The sequence below is a fragment of the Apium graveolens genome, chromosome 7 (assembly GCF_009905375.1).
Source record: "Apium graveolens cultivar Ventura chromosome 7, ASM990537v1, whole genome shotgun sequence".
NCBI lineage: Eukaryota > Viridiplantae > Streptophyta > Magnoliopsida > Apiales > Apiaceae > Apium > Apium graveolens.
In genome coordinates this window covers 227,061,610-227,084,563 of record NC_133653.1, presented here as the reverse complement: position 1 = coordinate 227,084,563, position 22,954 = coordinate 227,061,610, and the positions used below count along the sequence as shown (strand labels likewise).

The 22,954-nt window shown below is 33.9% G+C and overlaps 1 protein-coding gene across 2 annotated transcripts; it reads left to right on the top strand.

The window, feature by feature from the left end:
• Positions 1-5,802: 5,802 nt before the first annotated feature.
• LOC141672712 (uncharacterized) lies at positions 5,803-11,715 on the top strand. Of its 2 annotated transcripts, XM_074479360.1 has the most exons (10): positions 5,803-6,177; positions 6,883-7,021; positions 7,738-7,826; positions 7,937-8,031; positions 8,516-8,625; positions 8,712-9,214; positions 9,789-9,846; positions 9,926-10,022; positions 11,229-11,287; positions 11,400-11,715. In XM_074479360.1, exons 3-10 carry the CDS (start codon positions 7,756-7,758, stop codon positions 11,502-11,504), a joined length of 1,098 nt encoding a protein of 365 aa, XP_074335461.1. In that variant the 5' UTR covers positions 5,803-6,177; positions 6,883-7,021; positions 7,738-7,755; the 3' UTR covers positions 11,505-11,715. The 2 variants fall into 2 exon arrangements, with proteins under 2 accessions (XP_074335461.1, XP_074335462.1); XM_074479361.1 differs by lacking the exon at positions 5,803-6,177 and having other exon boundaries at positions 6,796-7,021.
• The last annotated feature ends 11,239 nt before the right edge of the window (positions 11,716-22,954 follow it).

The following is a 22,954-nucleotide window of genomic DNA, read 5'->3' as shown; positions in this document are numbered from 1 at the left end:
GACCCGAATTTATACATTGAAAACTCAGAATACAGTTGCTGCCTTCTAACCATTCACAGAGAAATCGTCAGGTGTTCGATTTAGTCTTCCTTAGTCCTTGAATGGACGAGGATGTTATCAATAAATACAATTACAACTTATCCAAGTACTCCTTATACACTATGTTCCTTGAATCTTTATAGGTGGCTGGTGCATTTGCTAATCCACATAACCTTACCAGAATCTCGTAATGTCCAAATCTTATTCTAAACATAGTCTTTGGTACGAGCTCAGGCTTGATCTTAAGTCAGCCTTCGAAGAACAACACGCTCCTTTCATTGGGTCACATCTGTAATCAATTCTAGGTATGGGTTGCTTATTCCTAATCGTCAACTTATTAAACTTCCGTTAATCGGTACATAATCTCATACTTTCATTCTTCTTTTCCACTGGTGCACCCCATGGGGACATATTTGGTATAATCACTCTCATAACCAATAACTCCTGCAGTTGCCTAACAAATTCTTTCATTCTCGTTGATCATCCAATATGGAGCTTTTGACACTGATTTGGCTCCGAGTACTAAGTCAATAAAAACTCAATCTCACGATCTGCTGACAGTTCCAGTAGCTCGTCTGAAAAGACGTTCGAAAATTCCCTGGCTATTGGAATCTTGTCTAAATTAGGTGATTTATTCTCAATGTCTACTATGTGGGCTAAATAAGCCTCACATCCTTGTCTATACAGTCTCTTTACCTTTAATATCGTGAGGAATTATTTCTCCAGCCTTTGTCCTTGATAATTTACCCTGATAATATCCTTTGTAAACGTCACAATCTTCTTTTTCTTACAGTCAATATTTACCTTATGTTGGGAACACCAATCCATTCCTAAAATCACATTGAACTCTCCTAGCTCTAAGGGTATCAGATGACTTAAAATAGAGTTGACTCACTGAAACTCTGTCCTGATTGGCCACTTCTATGATTAAGGGCTCGGCTAAGTCGTCCAACATCAAATTCATTTTGTTCACACATTTCTTTGATATGAAAGACTTAGACGCTCCTAAATCAAATAAAACGTTAACAGGTACAGAGTTGAAGGAAAACGCACATGCAACTACGGAAAGATATGTCTTGAGTTGTAATGTCACAACTCCACTGCGAATTTCAGGCTTCAACCCTTGTTGAAACCCCCTTGCCTTCTAGGTCTCCGTACTTACATACTCAGGAACTAATCGGGCCAATTCTGTAAACTTGGCCTCATACTCCAACATAACTGTAGAACACTTGGCCATTAATCATACTTATCGGTGCTTGTTTTTGACATTATATTGATCCAGTATCCAATCCAATACATTGCATTCCCTTTGTATCTCAGATTATTTTATTCAACCATAATTTTTGATTTATCACAATTTCGTCATGTATTGCATGGAACTATTTCACATGGAGTACGAGCCTCCAACATTCAGACCTTAGATAAGGATACTAAATGTGTGATGCTTCTGTAATTGGCATATTTCTATATCCATGTTGTTTCACTTAAGGTACATGTAACACTCTGTGTAATTGGACACCTGATGTAGGTGCTTACTACTAAACATTTCTGTAGGTGTGGTGAAGAACAGGAGACCCAAACAAGTTTATATTCTGCAAAAGGTATGACGATGCTTACCAATGTTACTTTCAGCATCCTGCTTACAAGGTATTGTAGAAGTCCTAAAGTCCAGCTTCGTATCCTGGTAATACCTTTTGATATTTATTTTTATTTCTTCCCAGAATGTGAGCCATGGGCCTTACCTGTGCCCTAAGTATACTAGGTGTCATAGCTGTGAATCGAATGTTCCAAGAAATGGTCTTACTAGTGTAAGGTATTTAGTTTCTAGTTTTAAATTTGTATCAAGTATGAAACAATTTTATACAAGCTATTACCCCGTATTTTATTATGTTACTTCCTTATTTCAAAATAGTGTCATGCCTAAATATGCACTAATCACCTCGATATGTTTTTAAAAGTACCTGAGAAATTTTGCACCTTTAAATGACAAAGTAGCTATATTATATTGTTTGATATTATCTTTATACGAAACTTGTTCAGTTATTAGATACTCTTCTTTTTGGTAATCGGAAATTAGTATAAATTATTTCTATCCTCCTTCCTTTCCAAAACATATTATGTCACATTTTTGTTGTTACAAGGAGAAAATGCTTTTATCTTCAACGACCTAATGTAAGCTGGCGTACTGGGAGTGAATCTGTCAAGCTAGACACTTTAAAAATTGCATCTTTACTGTTTTTTGTGATGGCAAGATGTATATTAAAATTGCATGATTTTGTTAGGTTCCCAGGAGTCGAATCCCCAAAAGCTGCATAGCCAAAGCCTCCACAACAAAGGTAAAAGAAAGTAGTAATGCTCGTTGCATAGTAGCAGAAGATTTAGAGGTTGTGGAAGTCTTTTTATATCTAGTCATCCTAAATTGAATCAACCACAGAAAAATAAATACGTAAAGTGCCTGGTGGTGCATTAGAGCGAGGGTCACAGTGGTCAGAACAGTTAATAGCGGAGTGTGTGGAAAAGTTGCACCTGTGAATTTCACTACAAATTATGAACACTAGAAACATGTTTAGTTTCTTTCGATATTGTATTGTATATTAGGCCAGGTATAGAAGATGGTATTAGTCGTTTTAATTTTTGTTAATAGTAATGGGATGATGTAGTTGGTGGTTGTTTATTATTGGATGTTTGAGATGTAATTTTGAACGATGTTGGATGTTATTATTGAATAAAGGAAGAGATTTAATTGATATTTAATTTAATTGTTTTTGAAAATTATAATATTTAAATAATATTTTTTTATTTTATTACACCGGTGTGGCCCACTTTCTTTTATCAATTACTACCTCTATTGCGACACAAAACCTGTGTTGTTATACTATAAAAATCCTGTTGCAATTGATATCTATAGCAACATGTTTTACTGTGTTACCATAGATTGACACTGATGTAAGGTTAGATACCTATGGTGACTGCCTTACACCCAACACCGAAAAATTGTTTCAATAGACCTCTTTTTGCCTATGGCAATATTTTTAGGGGTCTATAGCAACACAGTTTTGGTGTTGCTAAAAGTCATCTATGGCGTAGTGTTATCAGTTATCATTTATCAAACAAAACAAGTATATAAATTCAATGATATTCACAATATCACTAATAAAACTACATAATTACAAGAATAAAAACTAAGCCAAGCAACAAGAAGATAACCAGATGGATCAAAAGCAAGCGCACGACAAGTAAGAAAACACAAACATAGGCCTAAAAATAACAACAAATCATTAAAAGTGATGAATAACATGACACAAAAAAGAGAAAGAGACAAGTATATATATAGACCTTTTTTTCAAGAGAGGGCTCTCTTATATATATAGAGAATTGTAGAGAACTCTTGATTCCATACTAGGATTTTATCAAATTTGTTGCTAATGTAGAATAATAATTATATTTAAATATAATAAAACGTTTAATTTGAAAAAATAATTTTAAATTTGATTCTACTATAAAATGAGTTTGGATAAGTGTGAGTTTACTGTGATTCTACTACAGAATCGCTTTAAACTATTTCATCAAATTTAAATGATTTTTTAAATAAAAAAAAGTGTGCTACTTCATTTTTTAATTTGGTAATTAAATTTTGTAATTATATGATGAAAAATAAAATAATTTATATATTTATATTATTTTAACAAGGGTTCTCTACGGACCTCTATATAAGGGAGTTCTCTATGGATTACTACCATATATATATATATATATATATAACAAAAAACAAACATATATAAACAAAAGTTATAAGAAATTAAAGAAACAAAAATACATATTTTAACATTAAAACCGAACAATGACTTATTTCGTAGATGACTCAAGCTAAAGAATCAACCTATCTTTTAAAACAAGTTCAATTAAAAATCAAAATTTAAATTTTGAAACGAAAACTAAAAAAAATTCTTATTGATTTGAGCGGATTCGAGAATGATAATAGCACAATCAACCTTCCTAAAGTTTTCTCTGCAAAAATCGAGTGTTTTGATTGAAAGAAAAATCTAAGGTTGTAGCTAATTAGGTTTCTATATCGGGGGTTTGAAAATACGGATTTGTAAAATAGGATTTGAAGTACATCGTAAATTAAGGGTTTCGATTTATGTTCGAATTAGGGTTCTTGAGAGATAAGATTTTGATGTGAGGAAAAGAATGAAAATTGGATGAGAGATAGTGTAGAAAAGCGGGGGACATAAAATTTTGTTCACGGGGAGAATATTTGTAAGTTAAAGGTTAAATGTTTTAAGTAACAAGGGGAAGGGGAAATGTGTATGAAAGATATAATTACACATTTTTTTAATATTTTAAAAAGTAATTTAGACATTGATTTTAACTATTATTGATGCCTAAAAATTATATTAACATCGCTTGTGTAAAAAGTGGTGTTCCAGAAATCGCTAGGCGTGCCAGGGCAGGGCGGTGAAGGTACCTTCGAGAGATTAATCGGCAAGTCGGAGATTAATCGAACAGATTAATTGGAACATTAATCAGAAGAATATAAATTTTATTTTTAATTTTTATAATTACATAATGATCAGTATGTCAAATATTTGTTTGGAAAAAGAAATTAGAATGGTATTAAACAATATTTACACATTTGACATGCGTTATGTACTAATTATTGAGTTTATAATATTAATTATATTTTAATTCACACTTTTAAATTAATTATAATATGTTATTTTTATATTTTAAGTGAGAAAATAAATATATTAGATTACTTGTTAATTCTTATCAATATTTTATTTTAAAAATTGACATGATATTGTGTGAAATTATGAAATTAATGAATTAAAATTATAAAAACGTAAAAAAAAAATTAATTATTTCCGCCTAGACCGCCTAGGACCCATTTTTGACCACCTAACCCGCCTAATCCCGATTTTTTGAAAAAACGTCGGGGGTCCGAGTCGGGCCATTTTACCACCGCCTGTCGCGTAGACGCCGCTTTGACCGATTTTTAGAAAAGTGATGTTTAAAATATCCTTTTAACATGGATGACAAGTGCAGCCGGTATGCTATTTGACTATTTTCTTGCGGGGATCGGCCATGTCAAGCTGGGGTAATATCTGCTTAACAGCCATTTTCCCGCCTTTCTAAGAGTTCCCGCTCTTTAATGGTACATATATTTTCTCTTGTTCCCCATATATTTATCTCTTGCTTCCATATTGAATTTGATATATTTATTTCAGTAGCTACTTAATTAGTTGAAAGGAATGGAGGTTCAATGTTGTTGTCGAATAAGGCGCTGTATTACCTGCATCATGGAAGGAAGCTCTCGGGGATGCTCTCTAAGTCTCTATACATGGTATGAACCTAGTCTTTCTTTTAATTTTCTTTTTAACTCAAATTGGCACATAGCTACACTCAAATTTAAGAGTAAGGTTGCAACTATATATATATTATAATCAAGGGTTTTTACACATTCATGGTAAACATTTTTTTTATATACATAATACACTTTATAAACAAGTAAACATGTGAGATTAAGATCAATACAATAAGCAAAATACATGGAACTCGAACAAATATTTGAATATGACAGTAAATAATTACCATGAGATGTTGGAACCTTGCGCATTTTTAGGATTGAAAGATCCACTCTTTGATCTTTAGGGTTTTAGGACCCTATAAATTTATATTTGATGGCTATAATCAATAATTCTGTACAACCAAGTGTTAAATCGTGTTTTTTCATGTAGTACACTTACAAACAGACTTTATTCCCGATATTACCCCCTAACCAATATGACCGGTACCCGATAATTAGATTGCATTCGAAGAATTAGGGTCGAGAACTCTCTTTGATATACATTAAGGGCATGGAGATACGTTTTCTAACATTGAGGGTTTAATTATATGTTCAAACCAGCAAATGTATATGGCTAAGGTATAAATAACCCCTTCATACAATCAAGTTTCTTTTGTGATGATACCAATTATTTGACGTAATGCTAAATCTTATATGGCTTATCCACGTGGAAAACCAATTAAGATTAGGACTAGTATGTTTGCAGTGAAACAGAAGAATGGTCTTCTATAGCCTGTATGAGGTTAGGTGAGATGGTTCAGCCATGAATATCGTTCAAGAAATTTCAGGTTTGTGGTTTGCATTACAGTACAGTAGGTAGTTTTGAAATTGATATTTCTTTTCCAATACTCGTGACTTTCTATGATAATTCTGTGAAACACCAAAAGTCTTCTAGTATTTTTTTGGATACCCCCTTTTGGTAGATCACGCCTCTAGCTTGGCTGGGGAAATGTGTTTTATGGTTACAGTAATCACATTATATAATTGACCATGTCTGCAATAACCACCAAGTTAGTTTTATCTAATCTAAAATTATGATGCCATTTGGCCTCTCTTCCCTCTTGCCTGCTTTTGGTCTAAAGATTATTGTTCCTGAGTAGCTTCTTTCAAAGGGGCTTTCTACATTTGGCTTTTATGCTCTGTGTTTTTCTCTTTTTTCCACCCCTAGCTGTTACATCTTCCTCCTATACTATAGTGTAGGATAAGAAGTAAACTGATAGATTACCGTGAAGATTGCGGAATCAGTTTTATCTACTGGTTATAAAAGTTGCTTGTGAAAACAAAAAATTCCCCCAGTCATTGCAACAACTTCTACTAGCAACATAAATGAGTTTGAAGCAATATTACTTATGCCGTTTAAGTTTTTCCACGAAGATTTTTAATAGTAGACGGGATATATTGCGTCAAACTTTTATATTTTGAAATTTTGATATCTATATTTGATCCTGCACTAGTTAATGATTCACTTTGATATTTTTCTTTATTTTGCTTAGCTTCTTGATTTCGTTTGGAGTGTATTCAACTTGGGAATTTTCAGGCCTCACCTGTACATCTATGTTTACATGCAAAAGAAGGATGTGCATGATGTTGCAGAAAATTTTGTGAAAAAAGCGAAGCTTGAATTGTTAATATGTAAGTGGTTTTATTTTGCAAAGTGTATTTAAGTGTACCTAATAATTAATGGAAAAAATATAGTACTAGTGAGAATTCAGGGATTATGATACTAGTCATTTTGATCATAAAATTGCTAGATGGTAATCTCGGGAGTGTATTCAGTCAGGATTCTAAATAATATTAGAAAGCCAGGTTTATTTCGGAAATATCTATTAAATCCTGGAGATATTCGGAAAGAATTCCAAAAATCTTGTATGTATTCAATAAGGGTTCTAAATTATATTTTCGCTTGTAGAAATCCAGCTATATTCACTTTGAATTATGAAATTATCCATTGTATTTTGAAAATATTCAACAAGGATTTCAGAAATTCAATTAGTATTTGAAATTATCCTTAAAAGCATGATAATTTTCAATTAAGATTACTTAAATTTCTGTTGAAATTTATTGGATTCTATAAAATAGTGGATTTTGATTGATTACCTAGTGTTTTCTATTCTTGTTAAAATCCTGCGAGAATCTATGAGATTTTTTAAGAAGATAATAATATCTGATGCTATCTGGATACCCCTTATTGTCAAATTCTTATTCTCTTTTTGGTTAGTTACATATATTAAAATCTATTTTTTCTTTTGCTTTGTGGTTTCTTACCACAATACAATTAAACTTATTGTGCTATTTTTTTCTCCTTTGTGTTCTGTTTGTGTGCCTTTCTGTGTACTGGTAAATTGAAGGTTGTTCACTTGAAGAAAATGGATTTTGGAAATGAATGGGTGGAAGAAAAGAAAATGGCTATTGAGAAAGATGAGGATGCTGAAAAGATGTGAGTTATACGTCTGTGTGATTTTGCTATAATATGTTGACTTGGGTATTTGCTGTTATATATATGTATTAATATCTTGATGTAACTTTACTTAATTTGGATATTTCTAGGCTTCAATATTACATTTATAATCGCATGAAGAAGGAAAACTTACATGACGTTGCGGAAATATATGCGCAAGAAGCAAACCTTGAAATATCAAAATGTAAGTCGTTAATCGATCTATAAACCATGGAAGAAAGAGACCTTATCGTCAATATATATTTGGTTGTGTGTTTTCTTTAGCTTTCAGTGGATTTATGTTATGTGAATAATTTATCATTGTAGTCTAAATCATAAAATATTGTATTGTTATGATTTATTATAGTTATCGTTATTAATATTGTTAACGTTATTGTTACATTAATGATAATGGTACTAAATGACTATAAATACGTGTAGCAGGTAGCTAGTTGTTGGTGCAATCATGCTGTTGTAATTTATTTTGTATTGCCTGCTGCCTAGATATACATTTTCAGGGAATTTTGTTTTTTTCTCTTTGATACTGAAAAATTTGGAAGAGAAAAGAGATAGAAAGGAAAAAAAGAATGTTCATTTTCACTCCTCTCTTCTTTCAAATCTTTTACATTTTCCTTCTCCTGCAAAGATGTCTGATGATTGTTCTTAAATATTTTATAATATTTCTTTAGTGGCACGGTGTGAAGAAAGTATGTTGACAAAGTGGTGGGAATCATTCTGGCCCACATTTTGCTTAAGACTGTCAAGCAAAAGGGGAGAAAATGTACAATCTGCCGGACAGGTCTTTTTGATGAATTCTAAAGTGTTTGTAGTTATACTTCATTCTTATATAATATGTTTCTGACATTTACTTGCGTTAATACCCAGTTATCAACTGGATATGCGCTAGCAATGCTAGCCTCTTTGAAGAATCAAGGAGCTAGCAGCTCCGGACAAACACCTAAGGAACCACAACAGAACGTGCTCCCTGTGACTGGAAATCCTGTGATGAGCCATCAGTTCACTGGAAATGCACCTATCATTCCAAATTTTAGTAATGTAATGCAGGAAAATCATGTTTCCGGTATGTTGCCAGAGCTGGAAAGGTACCAGCAGGACACTCGTGGTTTATATAATTGCGATAATGTGATAGCTCAATCACCAGCTGAATTGTTCTCAGCCCCGGGAAATTACCAGCACAGAGCTGGTAACCTTCCAATGAAAACCGTGTCTGATGGTTTTCTGGGGCAGTCGTCTGCCAAACCTTTGTTCGTAGCAGAAACATTTGGGAACAAGCACCTTGGTTTTGCCCCTGATGAGTTGCTCCCAGGTCAAGCGCTGGTTGGTGCTAACACCCTTTTTTACCCGATGCCACCTTCAGGCAGTCAAAGGTGATTCTCTTACATCTATTGCTTTTGTTATAGCTACTAAAAAATATAGGGTAGTCACCTATAATAAATATCAGCACACAGTTGACCTCTATGGGATGTCGAGGGTTTGAACCTTGTCAAATACAAGGTGGTTGTGTGAGTGTGTTTAATTATCAATAAATAAATAAATAATCATTAGCGGCAGAATTTCTGGTAATATCTAAATTTAACTGAATAAGAATCAGTTGTTAATTTAACCAAAATTACAGTGCTTTAGATATTTTCATTTTGAAAAGGATAAGATTACCACAATCAACAAAAATTTGATTGGATCCAACCATTACTTCCTTCCCATGAATTTTTTGTTAGATATATATGTTTTTTTGTTAAATTTAGGTCATGTCACTTTGTAGTCATGGAGTATATACAGTATAAAGATCTAGAAGTATGGTATATGTTTAAACTACCGGAGATGAAGCTCTGGCTTTATGTTTTGATAAGCTGAAACTGTATCTAAATCACAAGGAATTATGAAAATCTCTTTTCTTAACTTGATATTCACACGTATTGGGTTTGTTTTTTTGGTCTATCACAGCCACCTCCAGCTACCAGCGCTACCAGCTACTATGGAGATTCCTGGTGAGGTTACCCAGGTAAGGCTGCATCTATATGATTAATCCTAATGACCATCCAGATCACATAAACTGAAAAGAAATAAGTCTTATGTTGCAGGATCCTTATAATTATGGCCTTGCAAGGTTTGCCAATATGGGGTTATCTAGTCCTGTAGGACCAAATTCGACATTTTCAATGATAGCAGATCATGCAGGTTTGTCTGGATTCTTGGAAGCATATTTTCAATTTTCATTTGCATGTGTAGAGAAAATTGCTGCAACATCTGGCCTTTAATCTTTGTTTGTTTAACTAATGATATTAGTTTCATTTGTAACAAAAATATCTAACGATGTTTATAAGCAAAATGGGGTTCCAGCTAATTTTAATAAACGAGCACAATTTTATATGCAAACCATAGCCTCAATATAGCTCACAATCGGTAGGATTTATAAACTCTTAGAAAAAGGGAATGCAGGATGTAGAGATAAGTTGCACAGGTCTAATTACTAGATATATCTAATATATGCCAAGTCGAGAGAGACATAAATAAACTTGAACCATTAAAACTGTAGAAAACATATATAGAGAAAAGTATAGAGTGAGTACACGCTTTTATGCTGCCTAGCCCTTTTTCACACTACCTCTCGCATTGCATATAGACTGGCATTTTGCATTTGAAAAAAGTGGGCTCAACCTTCACTGTTCCATAATAACAATTAGAGCTCAATGTGCTGTGTTGCATGTTTTCACGCTCAAGGCCTCCAACCTCAAAATGATTTAGCTAGCGGGATGATGATAACCTCCGATCTAGAGTAATTCTCCGAATAAAAAACTGAAAAGTTATACCCCGTAGTCATTCCTAGCCAAGTATCTTTCTCTAGTTCAATTTTGTAGAGGACAGTGGTCATATGTTAGTTGAATCTTGTTTTATCGGGCCTGAGTCTTGTTTGTTAAAATGCATGCACTGTTTATTTGCTCTCATATTTGTATTTATTACTCACTTTATTTGCTCTTATTATATTAACTATGTAGTACTTTAATTTGAAAAGTAATGTATATGAAGATGGTTAATCAATTATAAAGCTATATATATTTTGGCGAAGAAAAGCAACAACCTAGATAGCAAATAATTTGAACAGTAAATCATGTCCTTGAACTTGTTAGGAAGTCAATTTGCTCTTAGTAGGTCGATTTTCCTATGCTAGATAACTTTGCTCTCTAGATAGCCTCATATATATTGTACTAATTGTAATATTTATGGTATATAACAATAAAGTGAAGATTATTTTCATTTTATCATATGTTTCAGCAAACTCCTTAAATCATTAGCAAATTACGAGTAACTTATACTTGAATGATTTAGTCAACTAGGTTTTGAACACTCACAAATCTTGCGGACTAATTAATGTGTACATTTCAGGTGAAGCCAATTACTGGATGAACCAATTGCCACCGACAGGATTGGCAATGGCAGTGCCTGTAAGTGGCCTACATATTTTAGCATATCTTATAAATTTCTTTCCTGGCTGCTGTTGCATATTGTTCGTGGTTCACAGCTCTGCAGTTTCTAATTTTGTATTTATATTGGCAGGGACCTGACTTTCTTGTATACCGGTCTCGAGTACCAGATGCACTTTTACTGTCTTTTCATTTGGCAGCAGAAGCGTATAGCAGATTGTACCCGCCTGCGCAATAAAATCTTGCAGTGAAAGAAAAGACTAATCTGCTGTATGAGATTCGTTGAAATGAATCAGGCCACCAACATTGCTCAAGATTTTCATGTTTGCAGCTTGAATTACCGAATTATAACTTGAAAGTTGAAAGTGAACTCTTACATTTGACCTTTTGCATGCATGTTTTTTTGTTACAGTACTCAAATCTTTTAATTGACCATATCTATGCAGCTTCCGCCAAGTTTTATTTTTATTATTTTTATTTTTTAACTTTTATGTAGTTTCATGCCATTGGGCTTCTTTTTTGGGTAGCTGTTTTGTTGTTATGTTCAATATTTGTGTCTCTTTTGTCCCACCCCTTGTGTCATTTTTCTTATATTTGTTTTGAAAGTTATTGCAATATTTTAAGACCCGCAACAAAGAACATAAAATTGCAACACCTCGATGACAAAAGTACAAAAAAGTCAGAGTTTAATGTTGCATGGAGTCGAATGTGAGTTTTGTAAGACTCATAATTACACAGCATTCGAATGCAAGTACAAATTCAAAGCAAAAGAAGAAGAAGAAAAACTCATAATATTTAACTATAAACACACAGCCACAAATATGAGCCTTAATCCGGATCCATCTCCATCCCTGATGATAACAAGGTTAAAACACATTTCCTGCACGGAATAACAATGCAAACGGTCAAGATGTTGTTTGCCAGTTATATTCGATACTCCATCCGGGATCCGTAAGAGGAAGATCCCTATTAGACCAGTAGATACCAGCGCTTCTGGCAACACGGTAAACATCGTGGTTGTCTTTGTCCAGAAACACGTTGGCTGTAACATCATTGAATTTGTTAGCACAAGCAAGACGACAGTTGACAGAATCTTTCGGAAGTTCAGACAAGCCCACCCGGGCTTTCTTTCCCTTGGCAACTTTTAGAGTACCTGCAACATTTGAAGGGTAGCATGAAAGGTTCAACTCGCAGCCTTCAGACATGTCATTAGTGAAATACATGTTCAACGGGTCAGCTGAGCCTGAGACACATGATGTGCTTGTTAATGCAATTACCAGCATTGTTATAACCACCGAGTTTTGGGTTTTCATTGTGCTAGAGTACAGAGGTAACAATTTTTGTACATTTTTTTTTTTCGAATTTGCCTTTTGAAATAAATAAATTACTGTTTGCCAATTTTAGGATATAAGTAGGCTGTGATCCTTAATATTCGTGAAATCATCGAAACTTTGGGGTGGGAAATTTTTTGTATGTTGGTAAACTTTCTCCAAAATAAAAAATCAGGTTCATTTTCCATTACAAACTAATCTCACCAAATCCGAATGTAGTGCCACTTTTTATGAAACCTTTTATTGCTAATTTTGCTAATACATATTTATCAAAAATAATAATTTGCCAACACTAATTTACCAGCCGTGCATCATCTTCAGTAATTACATTCTAGGCTGTTCCTTTGACTCATGTTTCCAAGCTAAAGTTTTGAGAAAAAATTAGTAGATTGAACTAAATTAGAGGTTTGAATAGATGAATCATTTAATATTGGTGTTTGTTTGTTATTGAAATATTGGTTTGAACTGAATCGATTAATATTTTTTTGTCAGGACTGAATCGGTTATTTGAAAAAAAATTAAGTGGTAGAAATTTTCGGTTAGAGGATTAACATATGTTTAAATAAAATACAAGTGGCTATTTATCAAAAATATTTTACTGGTAAAAATATATTACTCAATTAACTAGCCATTATTTAGTCATAAAAGCTAAATTTATGATCTCGTATTTCGTGATTCAATCTGTCTTCACACGATGCCTACGTATTGTGTTAAGAATCAAGTAAAAAACGTAGTTCTAGATTATTGGGTGAAGCCCCTTATATAGGCATAGGATGCCTTGAATTGAATTAGGGTTAGAAAAATTGGTGGACAAGTCTCAGATTTGGAATAGAATTTGGAGTCGTAGAATGCAAAAAATTGATTCCTTATAGGATCGTGTAGCTTGACGACTACTCTTTTGAGAGTTCGATTCTGATTTGAACTTATTTTCTCAATCACAACTTGGGTTGATACTAGGCCTACAAATGTTAATCATAAATCCTTACTTTGTGGGCCCTTTGAGCCCAATTAATGACATACTAATTGTTGGGCCTTAATAATTGGGTTTCATCTTTGGATCAAATCAGACATAATTAATGCGCTTATTTATTACAAGGTTAAGATTATTTTTATCTCCTATCATTTGCCCACCAACTTCTAGGAAAACATATAAGATTTCGTAGGACTTAAGTTGTCATTTTGCCCTTGCAGGGTATCGTTTTTATCGTAAAGTGTGGAGTGACCTACACGTTTACAATGATTTACCATTTTCAAGGCTTCAAACTATTTTCTGGAAATTTTCCATACTCATTTTCCTTACATACTTCCTCCGCTAGGATATGCCTTGATTCGGTTACATACTCATTTTTCTTACACTCTTTCAATTCCTTAATTTTCGGATTTTTTTTTCAAATTTTCTGCTATTTTCAACCAGGATCCTAGTCGGAATTTCGACCAGGATCCTACTCGAAATACTTGTCAGCTCATGTGTTCTAGTCGAAAATTTTCGACCAGGATCCACAACCTGAATTTCGACTAGGATCCTGGTCGAAAGTACGGTCCACATTCAGGCCTCTAGTCGTAGTAGTTCGAACATAATCCACAACCTGAATTTCGACCTCGATCCTGGTCATTCCCAAGGTCCAATTTCAGGCTTCTATTCGAAGTAATTCGATTAATCCACGACCTGGATTTCGACCTCGATCCTGGTCGTTTCCAAGGTCCATTTTCAGGCTTTTATTCGAAGTAATTTGATTAGAATCCACGACCTGTATTTCGACCTCGATCTTGGTCATTTCCCAGGTTCATTTTTAGGCTTCTATTCGAAGTAATTCGAAAAGAATCCACGACCTGGATTTTGACCTCGATCCTGGTCGTTTCTAAATGATTTGGGATCTTTAGGCCTTTAATTTTCAAACCCTAATTGGATTGCGCCTATGGGCCTTCAATTTCCTAATCCTAATTGGATCGGGTCTTCAATTTCCTATTCCTAACCTGGATTGGGCCTTTGGGCCTTCAATTTCCTTAGGAAATTTCAAGTATATTCTGGGAATTGGGCTTTTCATCTTTGGGCCTCAGGTTTGTGGGCCTTTGACGTTTTACCTTCCCTAAATTCACTTATATAATAGAGTGAGTGGGATCATTCTCTTTCTCACTTCTCATTTCACAAGTTTCCTCTCAAAATCAAATCTCCAGTCGAAAGTACGGTCCACATTCAGGCCTCTTGTTTCACAAGCCTTTCCCACGCATAGGATCACAAGCCTTTTCCAGCGATCCTATGCGTTTTACGGCAATCAAATCTCCAGTTTCCGGTTGAAGATCTTCATATCTCCAAGTTTTTCCAGGTATATTCACCGTTTTCCTCTTGTTTTCCCAGTTTTTTGCTTAATTTCTGGGTTTTAGATGAATGTCTTCATAATTTCTAGGTTTTTCCTGCACTTTACATGCACAAATTCATGCCCAAATTCATACTTTTCTATATTTTACTGTTTGTGTCTGTGCCCTAAATACAACACTATGATATTTTTTTTTAAGACATTTGGATTACTAATATTTATGTTCTATCGATTACTCCCTTCATAATTTATTATTTCTTAATTATACTGCGATATAAATGTTAGATTAATAAATGTCCTTGGAATATGATATGCAATTATATATCTCTAAGTACGTGACTTAGAAATTAGATTATGAGAATAATATCAATATTCCTAAAGGCCCCTAGTCGAGTATTATTATTAAGGGACAATAATAATACATTAAGACTAGTGCGTTTGTTGACTGATGATCACATCTCATTGATCATAGGTATAGTGATACTAAAGTAAAAAACACAGGCATATGTAAATGTACATGATGCTGGACAGACCCGATGTGAGATTCTACATGTTTGTTGTGTCATAAGTAATTCTTACAGTGATAATGATGAATGGTCCTTAGACCTGAAGTCATTATATTTCTAAACGAGAATTAATATACATTGATTCCATTAAAAGTTATCCTTGACCAGGTAATGATAAAAGTGGACAATGGGTATATATGAATCGTATGAGAAATATGAATGATCAAGATGAGATTTAACCCTCCTATTTTAGGAGTGATATTATTGGCCTCTTGTGTGAGCTAAACTATGAAATGCGTGGTCGCGCTCAAATGTTGATTTGATATGATAGTCTACTCATTGATCAAAATTTGATAAGCCAATGATTTTTTTCCGTGTTTCAGAAAACTTGGATAAAACTATGATGATGATGACACATTACATGCATCTAGTTTAATCTATAATATTTGGTTAAATGGATTGTATTACATTGTACATTATTCACGAAATGTTTAATCGATCACCGATTCAATTATTATTATATGGGTAACAATGATGTATTACTAGATACCGCTCATTGTTTACGATTTTATATTAGATTGAAAATTTGTTGCCAACGTAATAATAATCTATAGGGTCACTCACAAAGAATGTTTGAAGGATAAATTAATTTGAATTATTTATAATATTAATTAAGTATGACTTGATTAATTAGATAAATAATGATATTCGAATTTACTAATATCAATTATGAAATTCAGTTGTTAAATAATTAAATGTGACTTAATTATTATACAAATAGGAATTTGGAATTAATAATAACTCCAAATTAGTTAAGAGTTATAATTCTTTTTTTACTCTCTATATAATATCTCTTGTGTGGCTGATTTTGTGAGTAAGACTTTTACTAAAACCCTAGCCACCAAGAGAGAAGATGGAGAGAGTAAGAAGAAACGAGTTTGTGCTAGTACACATCCAATCCTTGAGTTCAAGCATTCGTATGGATACCGATAGAGCGTAGATTGTGAGAGTGGGATGTGTGGTGATTGAACAATATTTGGATCTCGATTATTCAACTAATTTGTAAAGCTGCTTAAGGTATACAATCTGATCTATGAATTAAATATCTGTTTTTCGCATGGATCCTGCGGTGGGTTCGAAAATTCTGGTTTTTCACGTTTTAAATTTACAGTTGCATTTATGTGCTTGAAACCCTTCAAAGGCATCAGAGCTACTTGATAAGTGGATTTTATATCCACTTGGAATGCCTTATTACAAGCTACTTGATGAGTTGATGATGGAGAGGACTCCAATTAAAAATTTGAGAGCTACCATATATCAGTTCTCTGAAGAAACTGATTATGTAAGAAATTTGAAGATCAGGCTAAAGCAACTTCTCACAAAAAAGATTGATGAAATAGTCAAGGCATTTGTGAAGAGATACTCAAGGGTTTATCAAGAACCATAAAATTAACATAAACATCAATAACTAAGTATGCTCTACAACTCTCTACTCAATATTTTGTCTTCCTGTTTTTGGAATCAAGCAGAGCATATAATTTATGCATATTCTATAAAACATAAATTGGGGGAGATTGTAAGGTGAATATGCTCTAAGTCAGAATCAGGATTTGCTGGGAATCAGGATCTGTCAGTCAGTCAGGATTTCCATGGCCTCAGGATTTGCATCAGGATGGAGATAGTCAGGATATGACTAGGTGACAGAATTATAGGATAAATCAGAATCTACTGATTTACATAGTCCCAGTATATGAGGAGTAGTTTAGTGTCGGTTCCTGATTTGTAGGAACCTAACTTTAAATTTAGATATGTATAGAAACTAGATATATATGTTTTTTGACATATCTTGTAATTGATAGAGTATCTGTGTATTATATAAACACATAATAGGTTATCATTGTTGATAGGCTTTACACGAGTATCATTGTAACCTAGAAGCTCTCAAGAACATCATATTTTCTTGAGAGAGTTTTGTAATAGTTTATATCTGAATTAATAATCTGTTATTGATTTCATTGATCTCACATCCTGATTTTGATTTATTTATATAATTGTATCCAACGCCCCTTAAATAATTATATCTTTACTAGATAACATCACATGCTAAAAATAACTTTACATGGAAAAAACAGAAAACTAAATTAATGCATCAATGGTAAACAACAGTACAAATAATGAAAAACAGAAAATACGAAATGGAAAAATGCAGGATGCAAAATAAAAACACAATAATAAAAGGCAACATCCTGCGATCCAGCTTCAACATCACCACCATCAGTTCTATAACTTTTTCAGTCATCCTCAAGGTTAACAACATACTCATCATACTCTCCATCCGCAATCTCCTCTTCCTCACGTTTTTTGGCATCCTCGATTTCTCCTAATTCTTGAGCCTCTTCCGTAGCTACAACATACTGTGCAATTTCAGCATCCTCTCGTTCAATCATCTCATCCTGTATTTCATGGTACTTTTCATGATTCCGTCATTCAGACAAAAATATTCCTTCTTCGTAATGAAGCGATCTTTATAAGACTTCTCAATTTTTGCTTCTTCTTCTGACATTGTGTCTAAAATTTCAAAGTTCACCAATCCAAATTCATAGAACTCATCATGAGTTGGGACCCAATCTTTACCCTTTTTCTCTTCACTTGTCTTTATCCTTTGCATCCTTTTCATAAACTCCTCATGGTCGTAAGCGGCTTGCTTTTTAGCATTTTCATCTTCAATCAATTTCTTTCTAGAAACTTTATTTTGTTTCTTTGGGCGCGTACCGGAGAACAATGTTGCAGAGGTTAAAATTCTTTTTTTCTTATCCATTTGTAAGATTTTACTTCAATATGAGAAAAGTTGGAGTTTAAGGTTAGATGGAAGGATATATTTTTAAGACAAACTTGTGGCTGTAATAGGAGATTGAATATAATAAGGGGATAAGTTTACATGTGACTTCTGACCTAATTTCAGGCTTTCATTAGTATATCATAAAACAAAAAAATGACTTATCATTGTTGCTCTCACCTGTATTATTTCAAAAATTAGAGATTCATTGCATGGGTCTAATAGGGTTTGATGTAAAGTATAACGTTGCATGTGACTTCTGCAGTATAAATGCTCTTTACAAATGTTCATTCATACAAGAATAATTCCAGGCTTTCAATGAGTCATGATACAAGCATGTGAAACACAAAATGACTTGTAATATTTTTTTTGTATTTTACAACGGAAATAAAAAAATTAAAGGGTTTTTAGCACATAAACACAACGAAAACGTAAATTTAAATCTTAAAAAACCGAAACCCTCCACAGGATCCATGCGAAAAATAATATTTAATTCGTAGTTCAGTATGTTTACCTTAAGAAGCTTTACGTTAATGGAAAGATGGAGGTCTTTAATGGCGACCCAAAAACGATGAACGGAGATCCTTAGCAGCTGCTCCTCAAGTGTGAAGCACTCCACCGGTACCCACCAAGAAAACGATGTAATGAAGGAGGAGGAGATGGAAAGAATTAGGGTTTTGTAAATCTTTTTGGTTGAGGCAAAAATAGGGTTTATAATAGTATATTTATAGGCAAAATTTTCAACTAAAAATTTTCCCATAAAATATTATTATTATTAACCCTTTATTATTCTCCCTAAGAATTAAAACACCTTTTAATTATTAATCCTTTTTCTAAACTTTTTAGAAATAATTCTCTCACTAATTTAATTTCCAAAAAATAAATTCTTAATTAATAATATTAAGAACCTTTTCTTAATTAATTTATAATCAATTAAATCTCATTTAATCAATTATTAAATTTGCCAATTAATTATATATTTCATAAATAAATAATTATTAGCCATTATTAATTAATTCCTCCACCATTAAATCATTCTCTTTTATGGTGTGACCCTGTAGGTTCAATATTAAGCCGGTAGTAGAAATAAATAATAATAAAACTATTTTATCATTATTTATATAAATTCTCTAATTCATTAAATATTCGTGAGGGATACTTCTCAGCATATCGCGACTATCCGGATAATACGAATTCACTGCTTAGAATACCAAGAACCTATTCAGTGAGTAGGTACCGTACAATCAATTTCTTCTACCCTGCAATGTCACGATTAAATACAAGACATGGAACTTGTGTCAAGCCTATCTTATTTAATCACTCGCTTTCCCATTCACTATGCTTAGTTCTATTTAATGTAAATTAGAAACTCCTTTCTAATTTCATTCACTCTGGCCAGAGATTGCTGAACTAACATAAGTGGATCAGCATTAAACATTCTCTTCCTACACTGGAAGGGGTAGATCCTTTATTGATCATACACTATCTTCGTGTACAAATTCCTATACCCAGTAGAGCCCTTATAATTGTCCCTTGAGACTAAGAACTTAACCAAAGCATAGTTCAGTGTACACAAGATGACTATAATGACCTCAAGTCTAAGGATACTTGTACAACTATAACTATGTGAACAACTGTTGACACGTGAGTGAACTCCATCAGTTGTTCAGCTGTGTGAGTCATGTTCAGTGAACTTATTCTATAATAAGCACCTACATACTAGCTATAGTGTCACCACACAAATGTCTATGAGAACAGACATCCTTCATAATGAAGCAAGCATAGTATGTACCGATCTTTGCGGATTATTAATTACCAGTTAGTAATCCTACGACCAGGAACTATTTAAGTTTAGAGTTATCATCTTTTAGGTCTCATTATTATGATCTCATCACAATCCATAAAAGGCTTTACTCTAAACTGTGGTATATCTTATTTAAACATTTAAATAGATAGAGCCCGCAATAAAAACAAAACAAGCCTTTTATTAATATCAATGAAATCAAAACAGATTACATAAAAGTTATTCCTAAATCCTCATACATGATTGGACTTAGGACATATATCTTTCAATCTCCCACCTGTACTAAAGCCAATCACTCTGGTATCTAATACCCATCTTGTCTTTATGACGATCAAAGTGACTCTGAGAAAGTGGCTTTGTGAGTGGGTCTGCTACGTTGTTATGTGTGTCAACTCTCTCGACGTTGACATCTCCTCTTTCAACAATCTAAATTGCACCACCATTCAGAGTAAACACGTACCCTGACATGGATTTGCTATCACTTTCTGATTGAAAACTAGAGTCAGTATAACCCTCTATTTTCAACTCAGATTCACCACCAAAAACAAGAAAAATGTCCTGAGTCCTTCGCAAGTACTGGAGGATGTTTTCACTGATTTCCAGTGGTCTTCACCTGGACTGGACTGATATCTGCTCGTCACACTAATTGAATAAGTAACATCAGGCCTTGTACACAATATCGCGTACATGATAGATCCTATTGCTGAAGCATAAAAAATCTTACTCATACGCTCTCTTTCCTCAGGTGTCTTAGGAGATATTTTTTCGGAAAGGGACACTCCATGGCTCATCGGTATGAGACCTCTTTTGGAGTTTTCTATGCTAAACCTTTTAAGCACTTTCTGGATGTATGTACCCTGGGAAAGACCTATCATTCTTCTAGATCTATCTCTATAGATCTTCATACCGAGAATGTAGGATGCTTCTCCCAAGTCCTTCATGGTGAAGTTCTTAGATAACCATACTTTGACTGATTGTAGCATCGGTATATCATTTCCTATAAGAAGTATGTCATCCACATACAATACAAGAAATGTTACCGCGCTCCCACTAACCTTCTTGTAGACACATGGTTCATCTATGTTTTTTATAAAACCAAACTCTTTGATTGTCTCATCCAAACGGATGTTCCATCTACGAGAAGCTTGCCTTAAACCATATATGGTTCGCAGCAGCTTACACACTAGGTGTTCATTTCCCTTGGAAAGAAAACCCTTTGGTTGTGTCATATACACTTCCTCCTCAAGTTCCCCATTGAGGAAGGCCGTTTTCACGTCCATTTGTCAGATCTCATAGTCGTAGTAAGCAGCAATCGCAAGCAAAATCCGAATTGATTTTAACAGAGCTACATGCAAAAAAGTTTCATCAAAGTCAATCCCTTGCCTTTGTCTGAATCCTTTTGCCACGAGCCTGGCCTTATAGGTCTCCACCTGCCCATCTGCTCCAATCATTCTTTTGTATACCCACTTGCACCCAATAGGCTTAACACCTTCAGGCGCCTCAACCAGAGTCCATACTTGGTTGGTATACATAGATTCCATTTCGGATTTCATGGCACTATGCCATTTCTCTAAGTCAACACTACTCATAGCCTCATTATAGGTCACAGGGTTGTCATCATCAATGATTGACAACTCATTGTCATTCTCAATGACAAGGCCATAATACCTCTCAGGTTGGCGAGACGCTCTCCCTGTCCTACGAATGGGCTGTTCCACAGAAGGTTGTTCAGTCTGAACAGGTGTTTTCACTTGATCCGTAGTAGTTTGTGCTTCTTGAATTTCATCAAGTTCAATTTTGCTCCCACTGTTTCCTTCAAGGATAAACTGCTTTTCCAAGAAGGTAGCATGTCTGGAGACAAACACCCGATGATCGGTGTAAAAGTAATACCCTAAAGTCTCTTTAGGATATCCCACAAAATTACATTTTACAGATCGAGATTCCAGCTTATCTGGGTCAACTTTCTTGACATAAGCTGGACATCCCCAAATCTTAACGTGTTTAAGACTCAATTTCCTTTCTTTCCATATCTCATATGGAGTTTGAGGAATAGATTTGGAAGGCACCTTATTCAGTAAATATGCTGAGGTTTCCAATGCATAACCCCACAAGAATACTGGAAGATTCGCATAGCTCATCATGGACCGAACCATGTCTAACAAAGTTCTATTTCTCCTTTCAGATACCCCATTTAACTGTGGAGTATATGGAGGAGTCCACTAGGAGACTATACCATTTTCTTTGAGATAATCTAGAAACTCTCCATTCAAGTATTTACCACCTCGATCTGATCGAAGAGTTATAATACTGTGTTTGGTTTGTTCTCCACTTCATGTTTATATTCTTTGAACTTTTCAAAGGCTTCAGACTTGTGTTTCATCAAATACACATATTTGAATCTAGATCTATCATCTATGAAAGTAATGAAGTACGAAAATCCACCCATGGCTTGCATAGACATTGGTCCACATACATCTGTGTGTACCAATCCTAGCAAATCTGCAGCCCTCTCTCCATGTCCACTAAATGGAGATTTGGTCATTTTACCCAATAGACAAAACTCGCATGTAGGATATGATTCAAAATCAAAGGGGTCAAGTAACCCTTCCTTATGCAATGTCCGCAGTCTATTTTCACTAATATGACCTAGCCTACAGTGCCATAAATAGGTCAGATTTTCATCATCTCGTTTTTTTTATTAGTTTGTTCAATCTGAAGTAAATCATGCTCTACGTCACATACATACAGACCATTATTTAAAATGCCACGTCCAAAAAGAACATTATATCTAAGGATAAAACATTCATTATTCTTAATAATAAATGAAAAACCATCCACATCCAACATAGGAATAGAAACAATATTCCTCACAATAGAGGGAATGTAATAACAATTA